At 46.8% G+C, this 22,739-nt stretch overlaps 1 protein-coding gene across 1 annotated transcript in view; it reads right to left on the reverse strand.

Moving 5' to 3' along the window:
* The window catches only part of LRP12 (LDL receptor related protein 12), a 277,408-nt gene that overhangs the window by 57,482 nt on the left and 197,187 nt on the right, over positions 1–22,739 (reverse strand). Inside the window, exon 6 of the mRNA XM_069621490.1 lies at positions 1,091–1,223. Coding sequence (XP_069477591.1) covers positions 1,091–1,223 — 133 coding nt within the window. The remainder of the gene's footprint in view (positions 1–1,090; positions 1,224–22,739) is intronic.

Consider the following 22,739-nt stretch of genomic DNA (forward strand, 5'->3'; position numbering starts at 1 on the left):
ATTGAGCCCATACAGAACAACAGTCCGTATCACTTTGCCGAGAAAGCTTTTGGAATGTATTGTTATATTATTCGTGGGATGTAGAACATAAATAGGGCACAACTATATTTTATTATTGATGCATTCGTCTATAATGAGTATGGATTACAGGGACGCTCAGGCTAGCAAACAAAAACTCTGGTGACTCCATACATACACGGACAAGAATGTGTGACAAGAGAGTTGTGTCCGAAGATCCAATTTTTAAAAAGGCACATCAGCACATTTAGAATCTTTGATTTGCACTGGCTTGGGGAAGTAGTGCAAGAGTGATGAGAACTTGTCAAGGTCTAGGACACTAAAACTCACAATGGTCTTGAGTGGATGCGGCTGACTTTGGAAACCGCTGGTGAAATGTCTAGCAGCAGTAAGATGTATGCATCAGGTTTTCTACTATGCAGAATGTTTCCAAGGAAAAGCCTCAAGGCTAGCCACAATCTTTCATACGTGCTGAGCCCGAATTGGTACTCTCCAAACATCCTCACGTAGAAAAGAACAAATATAACAACTGAGAAGAGATGATCAATTAATTGATTAAATGAAGATTGGTAGTTTGTTATTCTGGGGATAGCTGTATCGATTGCTAGAGTAGGAAGACATGGCTTTTAGAAGGATGCAGTAAATTATCCCCATCTTTCAGATGGGTGGTATCAACTAGTTCTGCCCAGTCAGGGATGACTGTGGAGAAGTTTGATTTGACAACGGTTGTAGTAATTTGTTGGTCTTAATGATGCCACAGATGTTAGAGGTCCTTGTGCGAGGGTGGGGTGAAATCAAGCAATAAGTCTGGATTCTGGTGGAAGGTGTGTGTGGCTTGTTGTTATGATAGAGGTAGTGTGGATGTGCCTGTGTATGTGAGACTTTGATAGTTTAACTGATTTCTGGAGAGTTTGAAAACAGCCAAAGGGGAGCAGACATTTGCTTTGTGGGTGGTTTTAATCTAGAGTGTTTTACATCATTCTGGTAAGGCACAATGAAGAGGTAATCAGCAAGATGCACAAACACAGATTGAAAACAATTGTGTCAGGCTATATAAATAGTGAAACGTTACCTGATTTGGTGAACAAACCGGGAAATCTTCAACTGGTGGAATTAAACCCTGAGCAATTAATTGTCCATAGGAAGGAGGAGCTTCTCTTCTCAACAATTCTGCTTCAACTCGTGACAACTGTGTTTCAAAAGACCTTCCAAAAATAGGAAAACATGATTATGTATCAGCAATATATAACAACGTTTCGCTTGAATTTCAGCAAACAAATCAAATGGATAATCAGTGAGTTATTGAAACAGAAAACAAACTATGAAATACAACAGTATTCATGTTCCTAAATGGAAGCTCAGTTAACAGCTTTACATGCAATGATTTGAGAGGACATACCACTATGGCATATGTATCTGTCTTCAAATGCTATCTTCCTCGCTCCATACTGAACGGCATTTGCTTTTGCACAAGTAGTGCTTAAGAAAACCATATATAACAAAACAAAAAATGTCTCTCATGGTGAGTTCAAGCCAGAAATACAAAAAAATACTTGCAGCATGGACAAACTATACAATATCTACTGGAGAAAGAGGAAGTGTGCGTTTTCTTTAGAGGGGATTAGGAGCCTCCATAATAGAAACATCACATCTCATAAGGGAGGGGGGCACTATTTCTGGAATGCCTGATGCTATCCTATATATCTATAGGGTGTTTATGTATTGTGTATATTCAAGGTCTCTTGAATCCCCAGCAAGCTTGTGGTGGGTTCTGGGAGCCCTCGAGTAACCAGTGAAATGTGCACAGATCACCAATCATCTAAAAGTAGAATGTGTAAAGAATGATTTGAAATTATTTGATACATTTATAACACGCTGCAGCCAGAATTAACTGCATCTAAGCGGAAGTGTTCCTGAATTCATATTACACCAGCCATTTAATGTTAGTAGACAGAAGATCAGTGATTAATTAAACAAATGAGTCTTTACAACTTTTCGGAATAAGGTAAAGGACGTAATGCTACAAATATGAAGCAGCAACAGAGTCCACAATCTTGGACACTATGCAGAAAGCACCTGTAGCCCCTGTAAACAAATTTAGACAGTGGAATCGCCAATAAATATTCGTCCTGGGATCGTAGATGGCGCTTAAGCTTATAAACAGCCACCTTTCTGGTAAAAGATATATAATCTATTAAGGCACTTAAAAACCCAGCATAACATTTTTAACTAAATTCTTAGTTTATCTGGGAGCCAGTGTAAGGAGCGACGCAAAGAAAAATATGGGTTGGCTTGGGTACTCCGAATACCAGACAAACAACCACATTCTGCACCCTTTGAAGTTCATTAATTTGTTTGCCAGGTATCCCCATAAGACGACGAATTCCATAGTCCAATGTACTCACCATGACTGCATGGTCTTTCTGATTAATAAACAGTAGAATGCGACGCAGCAACCAGAGGGAGAAAACTATAGAATGAATTTTAGCTCTATCTGATGATTGCAGCCCATATTGCACTTAGAACAATTTTGGGATCACTTTAGCAAACAATGACCTTGGCTCCGTGCACACTTTTGAGCATAAAACTAGGCAAAAATGAATACTATATTTACTTGTGGTTTTACACCCTTTTTTAATGATTTAAAAAAACTTTTTTGGTGTTAACTATTATACCCCATTCATTTTCTAATTTCTTCAATGTTCAAAACATAAATTATTGCACTTTTAGCATTACTTCATGCTTGACAGTATATCTAAGTAAAGGGTACTTGAAACATTTCCATATAAATCACAATTCAAACAACCAAGTAACATTTTCTTCCCCCGTGGGTACATTTTCTATTATTTTAAGAGAAACTTTAGTCCATATATCAAACTTGTAACTGGCTAGGAAGCCAATAGTCCTTTTGTTTCAGCGATTTTAGATTCTGGAAGTTAAAAATAACATTTCTGTTCAATTCCTTGGTCATTGTTTGTTCAACAAATATTATCATCATAATTACTCTCGGCATTTTTTATCAGTATACATTTTGAACCTCAAATGCCTCTAATTCTGAAGATTTTATCTTCTTAAAAACATCATAAACGTGTCAGTGTTGCTTTCTTGCAATTGAATCTGGCTCTACGATTGTTCTTCCTTAAAGCACCGGAGGATGTTTAGGTCTGTGAAAAAAACGAAGTGTTCATTTTTTAGGATGTCTGTGACTTTATTGTGTGTGGGCTTTGTGCTGGGAACAGTCGCTAGATAATAGCGCTGTGTCCCAGTCACAAAACCCTAGTTAACTGATTCTGGAATATATTGCATTTTGCTGTGTCCATGCAGTTAGCGCTGCTCACCTCTGTCTCGTCGTCTCCCGGGGTAGCTTTCGTGGCAGCTCCTGGCAGCGGAGGATGGATTCTTCGTATTGCCCGGGTTTACAAATCGCGTTCCCGTGGTTTTGTTGGATGCGATGACAACCATGTACTAATTAGACCTTTCTCTCTTTCCATGTAGACACAAATGGTTATTTCTATTGATTTTGCTGCGCGCAATCTTGTGCAAACTACTGATGACAAGTTACTGTGTTAAATGGCACCGATTCTTACTCCTAGTGCGTTTCTGTAACTGACTCATGGTATTTGTCAAGTTGTTTATGGAATTGTCCACTTCATTCATCTTTAGATGTGTTTACAGAATTTCGAAAACCAACTATTTCGAGCGGCGTTCATTATTCAATAGACTTATACTTGATCGTGGTCTGTATTAGCCATATATGCCCCGGTATATTAAATGGGCTCCATCTTAAAGCGCTCACGCTGTGGTTAGTGAAGTGTGCATTTCAACAGTTATGAGCCGTATTGCAGTAATTTTTTTCGAACTTCTTTATATGTTATAAAAAACAACTTCGGTCCCAATCAGCGTTCATGCCGTTTGGCTGCATGGAATTCAATTTTTCAATCCAGTGTGTTTCTTTCTGTAGCAGCATCTTGTTATGGTTTCCCCCTCTCCGTGGTACTTTTATTTGTTCAAAAATAATAAACCTTATTTGGGCAATGTTGTGTCTCTCTTTTTTGAAGTGTTGCGTTACTGGAGATTTGATGGCGCCTGTTCTTATGTTGGACTTATGTTCTGACCATCTTGTTTTCACTTTCCTTGTTGTCATTCCCACATAATATAGACCGCAGGGGCATCTTATGCCATATATTACATTCTTGGAGTCGAATGTAGACGAGTGATGGAGGTTTATTTTGTACCCTTTGTGAGGATGAGTGATGGTGTTGCCTGTAATTAGATTATTGCAGTGATTGCAATTATGACACAGTGTTGTTCCTTTCCAGTTTCCCTGAGTATGTCTTTCAGCAGAGAAATATGCCTTGACCAAATGTTCTCGGATTGATTTACTTTTATTGTATGCAAAAAGTGGGGGTTCTGGAAATAGTCTTTTCATCACAGGATCAAGTGTGAGAGTTGTCCAGTTCTTCTTGAACTGCATATTACACTGCCATAGGAATCCTAGATGTTTTACCTTAGGCACAAAGGACATGGGTAGTCCTAGGAGACGTAGTGGTGGGGGAACGCGAGTATGATCCTCCATCAAACGTTTAAAACCCATTAAAATCAGCTCAGTTTTTGTTGAGTGCAATTGGAGTCCATTATTGGTCATCCACTGACCTACTTCTTCCATATACTGCACCAGTTTAGACAAGGATTCCAAGGTCTTGCTCACTCTCATATAGTTCTGGGTATTATCTGCATAAGAGTGATAACCCAGATCATATTTCCTCAAAATACTCCAGTAATTGTAAGTAGAGATTGAACAAAAGTGGCAAGAGCGACAATCCCTGAGGAACCCTACAATCAAGCTGAATCATATTTTAAATGTGCCGTGCCATTTTCACACATTGATGACGATTCGATAAGGAGGATTTAAACCATGTTAGCATATGGGTAGAAGCTCTGGCAACTGTATTCCATCTCAAAAGTAGGATGTTATGGTCCACTGTGTTGAACGCTGTGGAAAGATCCAGCATGACTAACAGTGTGAGATCTCCTTCATCAACAATCTTCATGGCCACCAGAGCAGACTTTGTGCCATGAAGAGGACGGACCCTGGACTGAAAAGTATCAAGCAAGGAAAACTTCTCAATATGTTCCTGTAGTTAGAGAGTGATGGTTTTTCCCAGCATTTATGCTGGCCAGGGAATACTTGCCACTGGCCCATAATTCTGGGGATCCAGAGAGGTTTATTTAATTTTTTTCATAATGGCGAGACTGTTGATACCTTCAAACCAGCAGGAACTATACATTGGGCTAAAGACAGGTTGAAAAATGTAATAATAAAATGGGCTAAAAAGATAGCATGGGTTTGTGCTGCACATGCGGGAAAACCATACAGCAAGTCGTTGCTGGGTTTTAATTTGGCCAATAATGTGACGATAATATCAGAGTAAGTGGTGAAACGTCAAAGAGTTCTTCTGGTTGTGAAGTAACTTCCACCATAATGTCTGTCTGCTCCAGTGCTTTTCCGATCCTCTCCTGAATGTATTTTTTATCTTGTTTATAAAGACTTCATTGAATTAATTTGCTTTAGGTGTAAAATGGGTAATGCTAGAGCAGGCAATCATGGTGGTAATACAATTGGAGATGGTGCAAAAATGTTTGAGGTTTGTTCAACGAAATTTAGATTTGACTCTGTAAATAATATTACTTTTTTGTATAGTTCGATGGCACGCTGTGCTTTTTGCCGGTCGCCAAGGTTTTTTAGATTTCCCTCCATATTGTTTCCCGTTTACGATATAGTTGTTTTAGGTAGGAAAGCGAGGTTGTGTACCATGGATTTGACCATTATTTTTGGTGTTTTGATTTACATTGGGCCCCCCGTGTGAGGCTAAAAACCTGGATGTCATCTTCGACTCCTCCCTCTCCTTCTTCTCTCCACAGATCGCTGACCTTGTCAAGAAGGCTCACTTTCAGCATCAACTTCTCAGAGGCATTCTCCCTTTTCCTGACCTTTCCCTGAAACCTCAACGTCTCTAAAGCTCGAGTTCTCTACAGGTTGGACTATTGTAACAGCCTCTTCTTCAACCTGTCTCTTTCCTCTCTCTGTCTGTTAGGGCGAATTCACAGGAATGTGTTAATTCCCTCCACCTTAGAGACCCCCAGCAACATTGCTGGATTTTTGAGGACTTGATTTTTTCAACCTGGAGAGAGTGAGACTCTTTCCCACACTCATGTATTTTAATGTGATTTCTGAGCTTTGTGTTTCTTTTGTTTTTGGAGCCTGACAAACTGCATAGGCATTGTCTTTTACATTTTGTCACACAGCACCTTCAGTGCAGTGGCACAGGGAAGTCTTTCAGATTTCCCAAAGGTTTGAATACCTTCTCTGGGATAAACTACTGTTTCCCAGAGCAGTAAAGTGAAATTGACTTCACTTACACTTGTAAACTTTCTAGACCCCTGCACATACTATCTAACAATAGGGTGCTGGAGGGGTTACCTAGTATCCCCTTTGTCGAGCTTCTCATGTAAAAAATGTTATGTTACCCTTCCCGCACTGAATGGCTGGTGGTAGTGGTTTTGTTTTAACTACCATGGTGTGCATTTACCGCGGGCTGCGTTCGCAACTGCAGTAAAGCACCCAAGGGTGCCATTTTTGTCAAAATGGCCCGGTCTTCTTTTTTCGCCATTTCTTTGAGGAAAGGTCCTTCTTGAGATTTACTCTGTGCCCCGAACTAGTTTTGGTCATATTGTTCATTTTGCCTTTGGCAGGATTCACAAATGAAGCCCGACTCTGGCTCCAGGGTCTCTGGGGTGGACAGGAATGAGGGAGGTGCCCGAAACTCCCTGTGCTTCGTCTCCTAGGAGACCCAAATACACACTGTGGTGATTGGCTGGCTGACTGTCTGGAAAGGACAGCCACCCTGCTGGGTGACTGACATCTAGGCTGGAATGAATGGGAGAGAACTAGGCAAGGCGTTTGGCTTAGAAGGCAGAGTAGACCACTGGACGAAGGAACAGAAGAAGAACTTAAAGAGGACACTTGCTGCAACTCCAGGACCGTTGGTTTGCCTGGTGAAGCCCTGCTGCTGTGCTGAAACTCCAAATTCATATCGACAGAGAAGCCCCTGCAAGGACGACTTCTCCCCTTGAGTTGGTGGGACCAATCAACTCCAAAGTAAGCCACCTGGACATCCATCTCGGAGCTGGCTGAATTTCCACAGAGTTGCTGCTGGAAACCGTATAGCCAGGGAGAGGAACACCAGATTGTGTGTGTTGCTTTTAAGCTGGCCAAGCGCTCCAGAAATATCCTCTGGACTCCCAGGAAGCAGGACTGACCGAGCCTGAGCCCCCTCAACAGAGTGCGGGACCCCAGTAGCTAGGAAAGTCCATCTCGACAACCAGGAACGGCAGTGTTGCCATTTGCGGTAGACGCGAGGAGCTGAAACACTAAACAGCCACAGAAAGTGAAGTTTGTCGGTTGCGAGCTTTGACCGTCCCAGCGCAGAGCAGGAGTCCCCCAACGTCCTCCCTCTTGTCCCCACGACTGAGGTCCAGGAACAGTGAGATCTGCAAAGCTGCACAGGAACAGGAGTCATCTGCTGCATCTTTTCTTCATTTTAAAGGTACCGTACAAAGTCGAAGAGCACTTACCTCTTGCTGTAGAGTTGCTTGTATCTTCTACTGCTCACAAGTCTAATCAGCTTGTGGCCCTACATTTGATTCTTCTTTTCTTCAAAGACTTCTAAAACATTGTGCAAAGATTTTTCCATGAACCTACAAGAAGTGCTTCATCCTATATAAGACTTTTTGGCCATTGACTTTGGCCTAACCTATTGTACTGAATGACTCTTCTTGAGGGGATCCAAAAGTATTTGCCTGCTTAAGGATATTTGTGGACTCTTGTTTGGTCTAAATAATCTTTTCCTTTGACTTATTACTATATGATCCTAAATGCAACAGTGATATATTAATGTCCCCGGCACCCTAGCAATTGAAGTCACCTGAGGGTGTAGGTAGTGTCTTTAGGCCAAAACCAAAAGGGTATCTACTGATTTAGAGATATTAAGAGTGTATTTCATGAAGTGTATTTGAGTGTTACTATTATATTACTCCCTTCCGAAGAAGGCTTATTGTAACAGACTGAAAAATACATTAATAATTGTTTAAGAGTTTATTTGAATACTTGTAACTGTAAATCTTTGTGCATCTACACTACAGCTCACATTGACCCCTCTTGAGATAAGCCTGGCTGCTCAACACGCTACCAGAACTGCGTAGTGCAAGCTTATGCCAAAGGTTGGGTTTCCTATACCTGTATTCAGAATTGTTTGTAGTGATCCCAGAAGGTACTGCAATCAAACTTTGCCTAACACCGTCCTCTCCAACTTATCCCGAATAGGATTGCAAGACTTATCCTTGGCATCAAATTAAAGACCTGCAGCATCATCTACCTTTCTGGGGCCTGGGACCACACTACATTCAACTTTCCCCAAATATCACACTGCTAGACCCCTTCGGTTCTCTAGCACTAACTCTGTGCAGGTCAGACATTTCACTAAGCAGATAGTGGGCAGGAGATGGAACAAGTTACTTACCTGTAACTGTTGTTCTCCAGCATGGGTCTGGCATGGATTCACATGCTCATGAATATTCCCCGTCGTCAGGCTGGGAATCCTCGGTAAAGAAAAAACCAGTATCAGTTTCGTTTCTGATCTGTCTTTCGTAGTAGTAACCAATCACTGGTCCCTGCGTCATACTGACCACAGCCAATGACTGCCCTCCACCTAAGCACCGCCTCTGGCAGCCATCTTCAGATTTGGAAGCACGCGAAGTGGCAGTATGACCAAGTGAAGAGCCGCATAGGGGTAGGCGGGAGGGTTCGCATGTGAATCCATGCCAGACCCATGCTGGAGAACAACAGTTACAGGTAAGTAACTTGTTCCTTCTCCAGCATGGGGTCTGGCATGGATTCACATGCTCATGAATAAAGAATACATAGCAGTACACACATGCACAACCACGGGAGGTGGCAAAGGCGCAACATTAAGCATTGCATCAAACTCAACATTAAGCATCTTACCTCCCCACCAGGCTCACCTCAGGCGAACAGGTTGCGCAGCACTGCTTGGCCGACCCTGGACTCCTCCCTGGAATCCCGATCGACGCAGTAGAACTTCGTGAAGGTGTGCGTCGACCTCCACGTAGCAGCCCTGCATATGTCCAGCAGGGGCACACCAGAAAGGAACGCCGTGGTAGCTGCGATCGCTCTGGTGGAATGGGCTCTCGGACGGCCAGGCAGCAGTCGGTTTGCCAACCGATGACAGTACATGATACAGCCGGAGAGCCATCTGGAAATGGAAGCCTTCGAGAGAGCCTTCCCCTGATTGACAGGTCCAAAGTTCACAAAGAGTTGTGACGTCTTCCGAAAACACTTCGTGCGGTCCACGTAGAACTTCAGCGCTCTAGCCACATCCAGCGAGTGCAAAGTTCTCTCAGCCGGCGACGAAGGCGACGGGAAGAATCCAGGCAACACCAAGGGTTCGTTGAGGTGGAAGTCCGACGGTACCTTGGGCATGAAGGAGGGGTGCGTCCTGAGCACTACCCTCGTGTCGTGAAAAGTCAAGTACAGGGCCTTGCAGGAAAGGGCCTGGATCTCTCCCACCCGTCGTGCGGAGGTGATGGCCACAAGAAACGCTGTTTTCCACGACAGAAACTTCAACGGGGCCGAGTGCAGAGGCTCGAACGGAGGTCCCATGAGCTTGGTCAGCACCACGTTGAGCTCCCACGCCGGGGCTGGAGCCTTCACCGGCGGGAACGATCTGAACAGTCCCTTCATGAACTCTTTCACCAGACGATGAGACCACAAGGACGTCCGCCCCGTGGTTCTGGTGTATCGGGAGATCGCAGCAAGATGAATCTTGATGGACGCGTGTGCCAGTCCAGCTTTGGCCAGCGTCAGCCGGTACGGCAGTACTTGGGGAGCCGTAATCCGTAGAGGGTTAATCTTCTGTGCGTGGCACCAGACAGAGAACCCCTTCCATTTGTGTCCGTAGCATTTAAGAGTCGAGGACGCCCTGGCCTTTGCAAGAACCTCTCTGCAGTCGGCCGGTATGTCGTATCCTCCAAACTCTAGCGCTGCAGGAGCCAGGCCTGCAAGTTCAGCGATTTCGGGTCGTGGTGGAGGATGGCGCCTCCTTCCCTGGAGAGCAGATCCGCGTCCACCGGCAGCTTGATTGGCGGGGACGCTGACAAGTCCAGAAGGTCCGGGAACCATATCTGCCTCGGCCACGCAGGTGCGACGAGGATCATCCTGCACCGTGACCTCTTGAGCTGGTTGACGAGCCGGATTAGCAGTGGCAAAGGAGGGAACGTGTAGAGGAACAGGCCCTCCCAGGGGAACGAGAAAGCATCGCCCATGCTCCTCGCCTGGGGAAACCTGCTGGCGAACCTCCGGCACTTGGAGTTCGTCGCCGTCGCGAACAGGTCGATCTGGGGTGTGCCCCACCGTCGGAAGAGGCGATCCACTAGATCCTGCCGTAGTTCCCACTCGTGGCACGAGCGCAGCTCCCTGCTGAGTGAGTCGGCGATGGTGTTTTTTATCCCTGCCAGATGAAACGGCACCAGAAACATCCCTTGGGCGACTGCCCAATGCCACAGGTCCTGCGCCTCCTTGGACAGTGCTGGGGACCTGGTTCCGCCCTGTTTCCTGATGTAAAACATGGTGGTGGTGTTGTCGGTGAAGATCCTCACCACCTTGCCATTGAGGGACGGAAGGAAGGACCTGAGGGCCCAAAACACTGCACGGAGCTCCAGGACGTTGATATGTAAGGATTTCTGTGTCGGGAGCCAAAGGCCTCTAGCGTGCAGATTTTCGGTGTGCGCTCCCCACCCTTCCAGGGAGGCATCCGTGGTCACCGTCTCCTGGTGGGCTGGGGTCTGGAAGTCCACGCCCGCCGTCAGATGCGCGCGGGTGCCCCACCACCGGATCGCTCGTCGGAAACTCTCGTCGAGTGTGATCCTTTCCTCGAAGCTGCCCGTCGTTTGGATCCAGCGCGCGTCCAGGAACTCCTGCAACGGGCGCATCCGGAGCCTGCACATGGGAATGAGGTAGATGCAGGAAGGCATCATTCCGAGGAGGGAGTTGATGGACCTCACCTTGGCCGCGTCGGCCACCAACATCCGCTGCACCTTGCCCAGGATGGTCCTGGTCCTCTCCTCCGACGGGGAGGCCAGAAGGGACACTGTGTTGAGCCTCGCTCCCAGAAACAGAGCGTCTTGCGCGGGTACCAGGTGGGATTTGGCGTAGTTCACGGAGAATCCCAGGTCTGTGAGAAGTTGGACGGTCCTTGCCGTGTGAACCACGGCGAGCTCCCTTGTCTTGGCTCGGATGAGCCAGTCGTCCAGGTTGGGGTAGACGTGGATCCCTTCGCGGCGCAGCTGCGCCGCCACCGGTGCGAGGCACTTGGTGAACACCCTGGGTGCCGACCGTAGTCCGAAGGGGAGGGCTTTGAACTGGTAATGACGCCCTTGGACCACAAACCTGAGGAATTTTCGGTGCCCCTTCAGGATGGGAATATGGAAGTAGGCATCCTCCAAATCCAACGACGACAGGAAGTCTCCTTCCTCCAGCTGACCCAGGACGTGCTGGAGGGTGACCATCCGGAACTTTTGCGCCTTGATGAACTTGTTCAGACGTCGCAGGTCCAGGATGGGGCGCCATCCCCCCGTCTTCTTCATCACGAGGAAGTATCTCGAGTAAACTCCAGAGCCCCGAAGCCTCTTTGGGACGAGTTCGATGGCGCCCTTCCTGAGCATCGCCTTTACCTCCAGGAGAAGTTGAGGGACGTGAAGTTCTTTCCTGGCCACGGGGGGGACGCGCGGACACTTTCTTTGAAACTCGAGCGCGTGGCCCCGGGCCAAGGCGTCCAGCACCCAACGGTCGGTGGAGATGGACTCCCACACGCTGACGAAGCTCGCCAGCCGGCCTCCCACCGGGGTGCTTCGGTGGGGGCCCGACCCCACGGCCGGTTCAATCCTGCTTCGACGAGGCTTTGCCGCCTTGTCCTTGGCGACGACGGCGGGGTCCGCCAGACTTGCCTCGTCCTCTGTAGGCCTCCTGAGACGACGAGCGGGCCGCTTGACGGTAGGAGGAGAAACCGCCGCCGGAACCTTTGGAGACGCCCTTGCCTCCGCTGCTCCGAAAGAGCGTCCGTCGTCGTTGCAGAACTCCAAGGGCCCGGGCCGTCTCGGTGTCCGCTTTAATGGCCTGAAGGGAATCGTCCACTGTTTTCCCAAACAGGTTGTTCCCATCGAAGGGCATGTCCAGGACTCTGGTCTGAACGTCTTGACGGAAGTCCATAGCCTTGAGCCATCCACGCCGCCTAAGGCAAACGCCGTTGCCCAACTGGCGGAACCCAGTGTCGGCGATGTCCGTCGCAACGGTAATGGCGTGGTCCGAAGCCACCTCACCTTCCTGCAGGATCTCCAGGGCCTCTGCCCTCTTGTCGTCCGGCAAGAAGTCCAGCAGGGGAGCCAGTTTGAACCAGAGCTCCCTGTCGTATCGGGCCACGATAGCCAAGGCGTTGGCAGCTTTAATCGTCGTCGCTGCAGACGAGATGACTCTGCGTCCCATAGCGTCCAATTTCTTTCCCTCGCCGTCCGGTGGGGAAGTCGATGTGGAGGCCGCACCCCCCCCCGCTTTTTTCCTGGCCGCCGCGGAGACGACGGAGTCCGGGGTAGGCTGCGCCCGGAGGCACAGGGGGGCCGTGTCCGGGACCCGGTACTTTTTCTCGTACCGGTCTCTTCTAGCTGGCGTCGTGGAAGGGTTCTTGAGGAGGGTGAGGCCCTCATCCCAAATGTCGTCCAATAGAGGCACTGCGAGGACCGTCTTCCTCTTGGCCTCGCGCCGCTGATAAAGGAAACCTTCCTTCTTCTTCTCCTCAGGGCAGAGTTGGAAAAGCTTGGATGCCCTGGCGATCATGGAGTGGAACGATCCAATCTCGTTGGGCGGAGAAGCCCTGGTGGGAGGCGAACACGGTACATCCTCGTCGTATACCTCGTCGTCTGTACCCGTCGCTGCCGTGTCAGTCCCCGTATCATCCCCTCGGGTGGACGGGGAGGAGGGCTGGAAGGGGCGCGACGGCTGAAAAGGAGGAGGAGGGTGGATCCTTCTTTTCTTGGTAGGGGGAACCCCAGAAGGTCCCGATTCTGGGTCCCCCGACGGGAGAGGTTCCGTCGGCAACGGTAGTCTCGTCCTCATCTCTGAGCATAAGGACTGTATAGCCAACAAAATGGCCGCCGAGCTGTCTCGCGGCACTGGCAGAGGGGAATCCGACGGGCGATCAGGGGCCCCGTCGGTACCCTCGACGATGTCGTCGTCACCTGCGTCGGGATCCATCGCGACGGGCCGGTCTTCTTCCATGCCGAGGCCGTGGCTTAAGACTTCGACCAGCTCCTCCCCCGAGGTTGAGGCCGAATCTACGACGACGCCCTGCCCCCCCTTTTTCTTCCCCACGGGGGATTTCACGGGGGTCCTATCGATGGGCACAAAAGAGGACTCCCTCCGAGGTGGCAGGGAGACTCTGAGCCCCGAGGTCGCCACCACTGGCGTAGCCTCCACAGGCTGAGCCAGGGCCGCCGCGACAGACTCGATAGAGGGCTTGGCCGGATGGATTAAGGCCTTCACCACCTTAGGTGCGCTCACCGCCTTATCCTTGAGGGGGGGGACAGTGCCTCGCTCCCCCTCCGCCTTCGAGCTCGACCGGGGCCTCTCTAGGAGCCTCGCCGGGTGCTCGGCCTTCCTCTTACCCGACCCAGAGCGTTGGCTCATGGTTGATGGTGCCAGGGAGGGTGCGCCCAGCCTGGCACCCGTAGAGCCCGACCGTTCGGCGCTCCCGGTGCCAGCGGACTCGCGGTGCTTGGCCTTATGTTGGACCCCCGTCGCCGGGGCGTCCTCAAAGGTCTTAGAAGACCGCTTGGATTTCTTCCTCTTCTTCTCGCCGGACGGGCTCTTCCCTTCCAGCCAGTTGGCGAGACGTTGATGGCGGTCCTTCATGGTCCGCTCCGACATGTTGCCGCAAAACGCACAGTCCTTCTCCACGTGCGTCTTGTCCTCATGTAGGCAGTAAAGACAAAAAGAATGTTCGTCCTCCTTGAAGACGTTCTGCAGCTGGCATCCAGGGCAGACCCTGAACAGCTTTCCGGGCGTCGAGCTTCCCTTCTCCTGGGCCATGACCGGGCCTGAGAAACTTCTGGAGTCCTCCAAAAGTGTAGCTCGACGAAATCTTCACCCTTGAGGGGGCAGACGAATCAGACACGGGTCCCCGTTGATCGGATGGAGAGTCGGTGGAGCTTGAGGCTCTTTTGACCTAAAAAACGAAGTTTTTGAGAAAAAACGTGAAAAAAATAGCACTAACGCTCGAGAGCAATAGCACGAGGATCCCAACACATGAACGTGCGGTAAAAATCTGAAGATGGCTGCCAGAGGCGGTGCTTAGGTGGAGGGCAGTCATTGGCTGTGGTCAGTATGACGCAGAGACCAGTGATTGGTTACTACTACGAAAGACAGATCAGAAACGAAACTGATACTGGTTTTTTCTTTACCGAGGATTCCCAGCCTGACGACGGGGAATATTCATGAGCATGTGAATCCATGCCAGACCCCATGCTGGAGAACTCGCTGTTTGGCAGGAGCTTCCCTCTGGAATGGCCTATCAGACCTGAGCCGGATATCCTTAAGTGCCAGAAGCTCCCCAAGACCTTTCTTTTCTCCTCTTCCTTCCCTGTGCCCCTTCCTTGCTAATATCCGGGTGCTGCTGTGACTGGCTTCCTGGTCCCTTCTGAGTCATACAGGGGCCAGGACCTTTCGCGAATAGTCTGCCTCAGCAATCCCCACTAGCACTTGCTTTCAGGCACCCTTCCCTGACTAGACTACTGAGTCTGGTCCTCCCCCCTCCTCGCACTTCACCATTATCCCACCACCCAGCAGACTTGACCTCCTGACTCCCTTTAGCACTTGCCCTTCCCCTAGGGCCCTCCACTTCCTCCCTCTACACCCTGACCTGCACATCCACCCCACTTCGCTTCCTTGCTACACAATTTGAATGTCACAAGACCTATTAGGACAGTTTATTGCCGTTTATCCTCCTCTGTTCCCCCCCCAACCCTCTGTCTTGTGGTGCCTGGAAACACTCTGCTGTAAATGTCCAATAAATAAAATACAAAACAAAAATAAGGATCAGGGGCTGTGCCCCCCCTAAATTCACGGTGTTCAACACCCTGATCTCCTCAAGGCTGGACTATGGCCAGAGTGCTTACCAGGATGTCGTCCTCCTGCAAAGTTGTCAACTAGTTCAAAACACTACTGCCCGCCTCCTCCAATGTCTCAAAAGAGACTACCACATCTCCCCAGGACATGCCTCTTTTATCCATGCAGAATTCAAACACCTTACCCCTTCCAGAAACTTCTGAAATTTATGACAGACCTCTCTTCACTACCCCCTTCTTCAGCATCTCTCAAACTACCAGCCATGCATTTGTAACTCTCATTTCTAAGACTGTGGAGCCAGCACCCACTCTGGGGAAGAGGCATTACTGATCAACTAGCTTTCGGACAAGCCTCAAAGTCTTGGGCTTTCCAACAAATATGACCTGGATTCCAGTAGTATGACATCAGCAGGGTGGTGTAGGTTGTGCTCTATAAATCATAATAACAATTAGCCTTTGTGAGGTTCATTTGCCACTAGTTTGAATATTGGATGGGGAAAAGGCAATGTCATAGTATACTTTTGGACTCTAGGGTAGACCATGTTTAAAGCAGGTTGTGCCCCTGATGTTTCTAGGCAAAAATTCCCTGGATTGCAGTTGGTACTAGCTGGTAATGGTCCATCAGCATCAGGTAAAAGCGTGAGAAATGAGGACCATTAATAAGTGTAGCAGAGCCATTAGCAGGCGGTGTAGTCCACCACCAAGGAAAGTATTGCCACTAGTTACTTGGCAAAATGTTTCGGGTACTAATACATCATTTTATTCATACTAGCTAGGGTGTTGTAGGCAGTGCACACTGTATATCACCTTAAAAAAACACAGCTGCTATGAATGAACAAAGAGAAAAAACTAATTTTGCTTAGAATGGCAGCCACAGAGCCAAGATCAAAGGTAGAGAAATAAAAGACTGGGGAATAAGGAGTTTTTTGTGTAATGAAAAATATACTGCTGGCTTGGAGGCGGTGGAAGCAAGGGTTAGGCAAAGAAAGTGGGGGACAGTGGAGCAAACGTGTAACAGACATTAGTGACAAGTGAGCGCTGGCTTTACTGATCAATCCCGCGGCGCACCTTGCCAGGGTACCAATAAGACTGTTTGGCTTTTTAATCAATGCATCATAGTAATGAATGACAAAGGCTTACTTTTACTTTAAGGTTGATAGTTAGAACCCCAGATGCTTTCTAATTAGCACTTTTCATTTTAGCTGCATCCAGTTTAGTATGCTGGTAGGAGGCACTGCACATGTTATTATAGTACCCAAGGTGGTCAGCAGTTTGTTATTCCATTACTGGGACAATTGTGCAGGGTCAGCTGTTTTGTGTTTTACGAGTCATTATGGAAGGATTATTCAAACCTTGAACTACAGATCCAGGGTCTAACTCCTTCCAGTGGCCTCTTAATTGTGATGTCTTTTCAGGGTATTAGAGATAAACATCTATATGATCTATTCAAGCCCCATGCATTGGTGAAGTTACCACAGTAGGGTTGTTTTCATCCAGAGTTAAATTAATGTTTAATGTATCCACCGGGCTACCAATCGAGTAAAATTAAATGATTTTATTTTAGAAATTAAACTGTTGAAAGGGTGCCAGTTGTGCTCGGGGTGACCAGGCATTTAGGATCTTTTGAATTCTGAAAGTAGGACGGCTATGATCCGTTACAGTCAATTTGGAAATTGGGCCCCTATTCCTGGAAGTAGAAGTGGTTTAGACTACAGCCAAAGGGCTTCAACGTTATAAAATGATATTTCCATGAAAGCCTAAATCATCCTTACCCAAAGACATTCTTTTTAGATATGATTATATGTGTACCAAGTCAAATATTTACCTAATCTGATAGAAAAATCCAAACATTGCATACAAGAAAGAAATACTCATTTGTAATAAAATCTTGGGAAAATATAGCAGTACATATAGTTACAAATGGACTCTTCTAGGGTACTTTGCTTCAGTTGCTATTTGGAACACCCATCTACCCTTCAGTCCCCTCTCTGATATTAGCCCCACGGCACCCTTTTTACAGTAGCAAATTTACATGTAAAGTGACTTGCACATTACACAAACGCCACACATTTCAACCAAACATTCAGTAAATTTCCCCGACAGAGGCGTCGGCAGAGGGCCATTAGCTATTAGGTTGAATCTGAATATTATTATTCAATACTGTACTGTGGATGATATAGAACAAGTCTGTAATACTGTCATATATGCCAAGTTTGTTTCTTGGGGAAGCAAAGTAAGCACGAATAAAAACAACTCTGACAGATTGCTCACTGTTCTAAACTAGCTTTGGGCTTCAGCTACATTTCATGGATACCAAATATGCGCACTGCCATCCCTTAGGTATTGCGCAATTTTGAACAAATCTCCCATTTATCAGATATTAGTAAGAAAAAGCCTACTTGAAAATTTCCAGGGCATACGTTTTCAATACCAATAAAAAGAAAGACGTGTGTGGTGGAGTACTGCTTTATGAACATCCCTTCCCATCAGATTGACTGTGTAATGGCACCATCCACGTGTGTGTCTGCTCTACCTCCCATGTCTGCTCGAATATCCAAGAAGTATGGACCTCTGTCTCAGTTTCCTTTTAAACTTTATATTTACTAAGGGAACTCCCTGTCTTGGGAAACCACAAGATGCAAGTCATCTAACGCCAATGAGACTGATCTGTTTTGAGGGAAAACATAATTATATATTTTACAATACACAAACACAAAGCTAGTGATTCTGAGTTTCCTGCTGCTCCATCCCAACATAATTTCATGTTACACGTGTTCCTAATCTGCTACTGGGCATCGTAGCTGGCAGACTACTGTGCCAGAAATAATCATGCAAGGAGTTTTTTTCTTCTAAAGTACAGAAACTGGGCTGAAACTTGCCATCGATCTTGAATAACGACTTCAGATCTTTTGACATTTTCTTTTTTAAAGAAAAAAAAGAAAAAAAGACTTTACCTTGCCCAAGAAAACTTTATTTTCACATAGCACAGCCAAGTGATTGTTTTCGCAGTGAGGTTTTAAGATTGCCAAGCAGAATAGAGATGAAGGTGTTACAGCCCCCCCCTACCCATTTCGTATACACCAAATTCCCAATTCACCCTCCACCATTCAGAAGTCTTGACCGCTTCTTAGATTTTATTAATAACCGGTTTTCTAGCACTTGAAATGTTATGTTATGGTCACTTGTAGAGGGCACGGCGCCCAAGGGCATCATGGCGCTGGAGAGGCAAGTAAACTAGGCACAAAACAGAACAAGGAAGCCAGAAATGCTGAGTCAGAATAGATGGGTTTTAAGGCTTTCCTAAAAGCCAAATGGTTAGACAACATTTTCATTGGCAGTGGGGGACCATTTCATAGCTGAGAAGCAGCAATGGAGAATGCACGTCCCCCCCCACCCGAGCACGACAGAAGGAAGGCACGCACAACAGACAAGCTGCGGCTGAACGCAAAGAATGAATGGGAATGTAACGTAGAAACCTAGCGCAGAGATACTCTGCTCCCTAGTCGTGCAAATCCCGGTGAACAATACACAGTGCCTTGAATTATATATGCTGAGCTACTGTGAGCCAATGAAGGGAACGCAAGACTCGAGAGATATGCGCCCCATAAGGTGTCCCAGTAGCCACCAGGGCTGCCAGATTTTGAAGACGTTGAAGTCGACGGACCAGACCCTTGGGCTGCGCAAGGTAAAGAGAGTTACAGTAGTCCAGCCGACTTAATATCATAGCAGCAACCACCAGAGGAAACAGAGATACTGGGATCAGATGGAGCACCTGTCTCAAAATGTTCAGCTGGAAATGGCCAGTCTGACATACAGCCGATACTTTGGCAGTCATGGACAGATTGGATGACATGATTATCGTACGAATTTTCACCTTATCTGAGGGCACCAGGAGCAACCCCAAAGAAGAAGGCAGAACGAAGCAATCCAGAGTGAGGGATCAGGAGGAGAACCCACCACCAACATTTCTGTCTTGATCCCATTCAGTTTCAACCAGTTGCGGCCCATCCACTCCCCCACAGCCGTGAGACAGTTATGAAGGAACAAAGACACCTCAGACTGATTAAGATGAATCAGAATCTGGGTGTCGTCGGCATATGAATAGCACCTGATGCTGAAGAAGGAGCGGATGAGACGCAACAGCAAAGAATGTAAATGTTAAGAATGGGGACAAAAAAAGACCCCTGTGGGACACCACAACTGAGGTGACAAGAATTAGATGTGAAAGGAGAAAGAGAGATTGAGATCTATCAGACAAAAAAAAAAGAAGAGTACAAAGCCAACACTTGACCCGCAATGCCAAGCTATCCGGGCCAGATTGGCATTGACTACTGGTAGGTTTGCAGCATTGATGTCACTGCCTAGAATGTTGCCCTGTAATTGGTTCACTGTGCCACTACCGACTGTCACCATGTCATAGTTTACCGATTTTAGTTAACTGCTTACACTTGCTGCTAACTTATCTATTACCATCGGTGCCCACTTTTTAAATTTGATTTTTACATTGTCAAATGGTGTGACAGTCTGTAGAGGCCAACATAAACTAAAATAAATCACTTACTACCCCAGTTATCACCTCTCTTCTCATACCAGAATATTTGCACTATGAATAATCCTTCCAAGAAGACTTGTTACGTAGTCATGCACTGAGTTAATTGTACACTTGTTTAAAAAAAGAAAAAAGAAAATCTGGCACCCAAATCCTCAAATCCTGCACAAGTCTTTCCACCTTTTCCTTTGTGAAGGCCATGTGAAATCCTAAGGCCACACACATGCAGGGGACACGCCCGGAAGCAGGGCCATCTGCATCCATCCACACCAGGACAGGTAAGGACACTACATTCTTGTGCCTCTAATACTCCACTGAGGAAATCTTGCAGTTATGTTACCCAAGTATTTCCATCTCAAAAGTATACAAGGCAATTTCCCTGTTTGAAAACCAACAAACAGTCTGACTGCTTGGTTTCAGGTTTCTCACCGAGCCAAAAAATGAAAATTTGTCCTCCTCCCAATCATCATTTCACTTGTTTTCTTCTTCCCCCAAAAAAACATTTTCTTACTAAAAACGAAGTCTGTAGGACATACGGCCAAAAACTATGAACCTAAATGTGCATTAATGAATGCCAAGTCGGTGGTCAAAAATAGAAACTAGACAACGTATGATTTAATCCATGGCCCTGGAGCGGATCTTTGTCAGCGAAAACTAGTCACAAGATGGCTTTAATCCTACTTTTGATGACCTTGCTCCTATTAATCATGACCCTATTTCTAATAAAAGAACAGATTCATGGGAACAGGTGGTGTGGCAGTTATTTATGTTAAAATTTCAAAATCTCTGTAATGTCTTTTGCGTTCAACTACCATCACAAACTTTGGAGTCTTATCTAAAAAAAATACATTTACTCCACAAAGATCAGAGTATGTTTTGCTAATTTATCGACTCAGCCCTCTCCCCTGGTGTCAATGAAATAGTGAGGAATTGTTTTAGGAGATTTTAAAGTCTGGGCAGCGTTGTCCGATTCCCTGACCTTCAACAACCGGAATGGGTGTCATTCAGTTCATACAAATAGTGAAGCGACATACGCATGACCAGCTGGCTGGAAAAGGAGTAATGCAACCAAGACATTGGTGCCCAGGACCCTTCTCACTAGAGGTGAGAGAACCCTGTATGTGCTCTTTACAAAAACTTGCCGGTTGGGAAGGGCAGGAGAAAGGACTCGCCATACCCAGAGATGCTGCACTGTGTCTCCCAGCACCCAAAGAACAGAGAAAACGACCCCTGCCTCGCCATGACTCTCCTAACCGCCTTGGCATCGATTTGGGCACCTTTAATGCCATCCAAGATTCTGCAAAGGAACTGCCAGAGTCATCTTCAACCTCGATGTGCGATCAGCACCACATTAACTAGGTTCATTTGATGCTGAAGCGCCGTCATATCGGCATGGAAAATGAGCCTAGTTTACAGGCAGCACCTGAGGCCACTATGTCTTCCAGCACCGCCTACCTGACATCACCTGCCGTTCTTGGTGTCTTCGACCTGCAAGCCATCGCTGCAGCTGAACAGAACTGCATTGTATGAACCTGGCGCTGCTGCTTCTTGACTCGACCCTGGCTCGACTCAGAGAGCACCCAGACTCCTGGTTCGGCACTGAAAAGACTGCCTCGACATTATTGAGACGTGAAAGACAAGAACTAAATGTATTTCAAGTGGCCCTGACCCTGTGCTCTGCCATAAAGGACCCCAGTGATTTTAAGTTATTTTAAGGTACCTTCCCCTCACCTTTTAAAAAGGCATATACAATAACGTTGGCCATTTTTGACTGAGCGCTATACAATATTCCTGCATTTTAAAGCCCGAAAACAAAAAAGACAGGGTTTTTTTTGGCCGTTTTTTTGTTGGCTTCAAAATGCAGAAATAGCACATAATGCCCCCCTCCTTCGCCTCCCCGTACTGTTGATTCTCTTGTAATCAGGGGTTTTAATCCCACCCATTTTCCCCACCCACCACCACCTTCTCGGCACAACATACACATACTCCCTACACATACGCACACAGAAACATAAACCCACTCACACACACACAAACACAAATAAAAACATACAGCTCCAGTCCAAAATCAATTATAAAAAAAACTGCCTTCAAAACGCTGGACAACCTAATCCTGCAACCAACCCATTGGTTCACACTAAGGCACCTTTTAACTTCTCACCACTTACTATCTTAGATGTTGAACCACCACTTACTATCTTAGATGTTGAACATATCATCCGCAAACGTAAACCCTCCAATTGTCAGGGTGATACATGTCCTGCCCCCATCATCACGGAAGCTGCTCACGAACTAGCCCCCTTCATCACAGCCCTTATTAATACCTCCTTCAATACTGGTACTGTCCCCGACAACTTGAAGGATGCCTGGGTCATTCCCCTCTTAAAGGAACCGACATTGGACGTAAGCATACCAACCAACTAAAGGCCCATCACCACAGTCCCTTTAATACTCAAGATCCTAGATCGTGCCGCTTATCTGCAGATACGGGACTACCTGGAATCAAAAAATCTTCTTGGCCTAAGACAATCCGGCTTCCTCCCTAGGCACGGAACTGAGACTGCGCTTATCGACCTTAAGACACAAATTGAGGACTTTAAAGATAACAGCAAATTCATGCTGGGGGTGTGGGATGGACATTGGTACACCTTTTTTGGAGTTGTCCGAGAGTTCGTTGCTTTTGGAATGAAGTGATTGATCGAGTTGAATTGACGCTAAAAGTAATTTTGCAGAGATCAGCTGTTAATATAATCCTTCTTCTACATAGGGGTAGATGTACAGATTCTATGAAATATAACAGCTGGATTGATAAAGCTTTGTTAGTTGCGATGCGGCTGATCCTCCGAGTTTGGAAAACCAGGAAGAAGCCTTCAGTGGAGGATTGGTTAATGGAGTTGCAGACCTTGTCTACTTATGATAAAAT

The sequence above is a fragment of the Ambystoma mexicanum genome, chromosome 5q (genome assembly GCF_040938575.1).
Source record: "Ambystoma mexicanum isolate Mex_15411 chromosome 5q, UKY_AmexF1_1, whole genome shotgun sequence".
Classification (NCBI taxonomy): Eukaryota; Metazoa; Chordata; class Amphibia; order Caudata; family Ambystomatidae; genus Ambystoma; species Ambystoma mexicanum.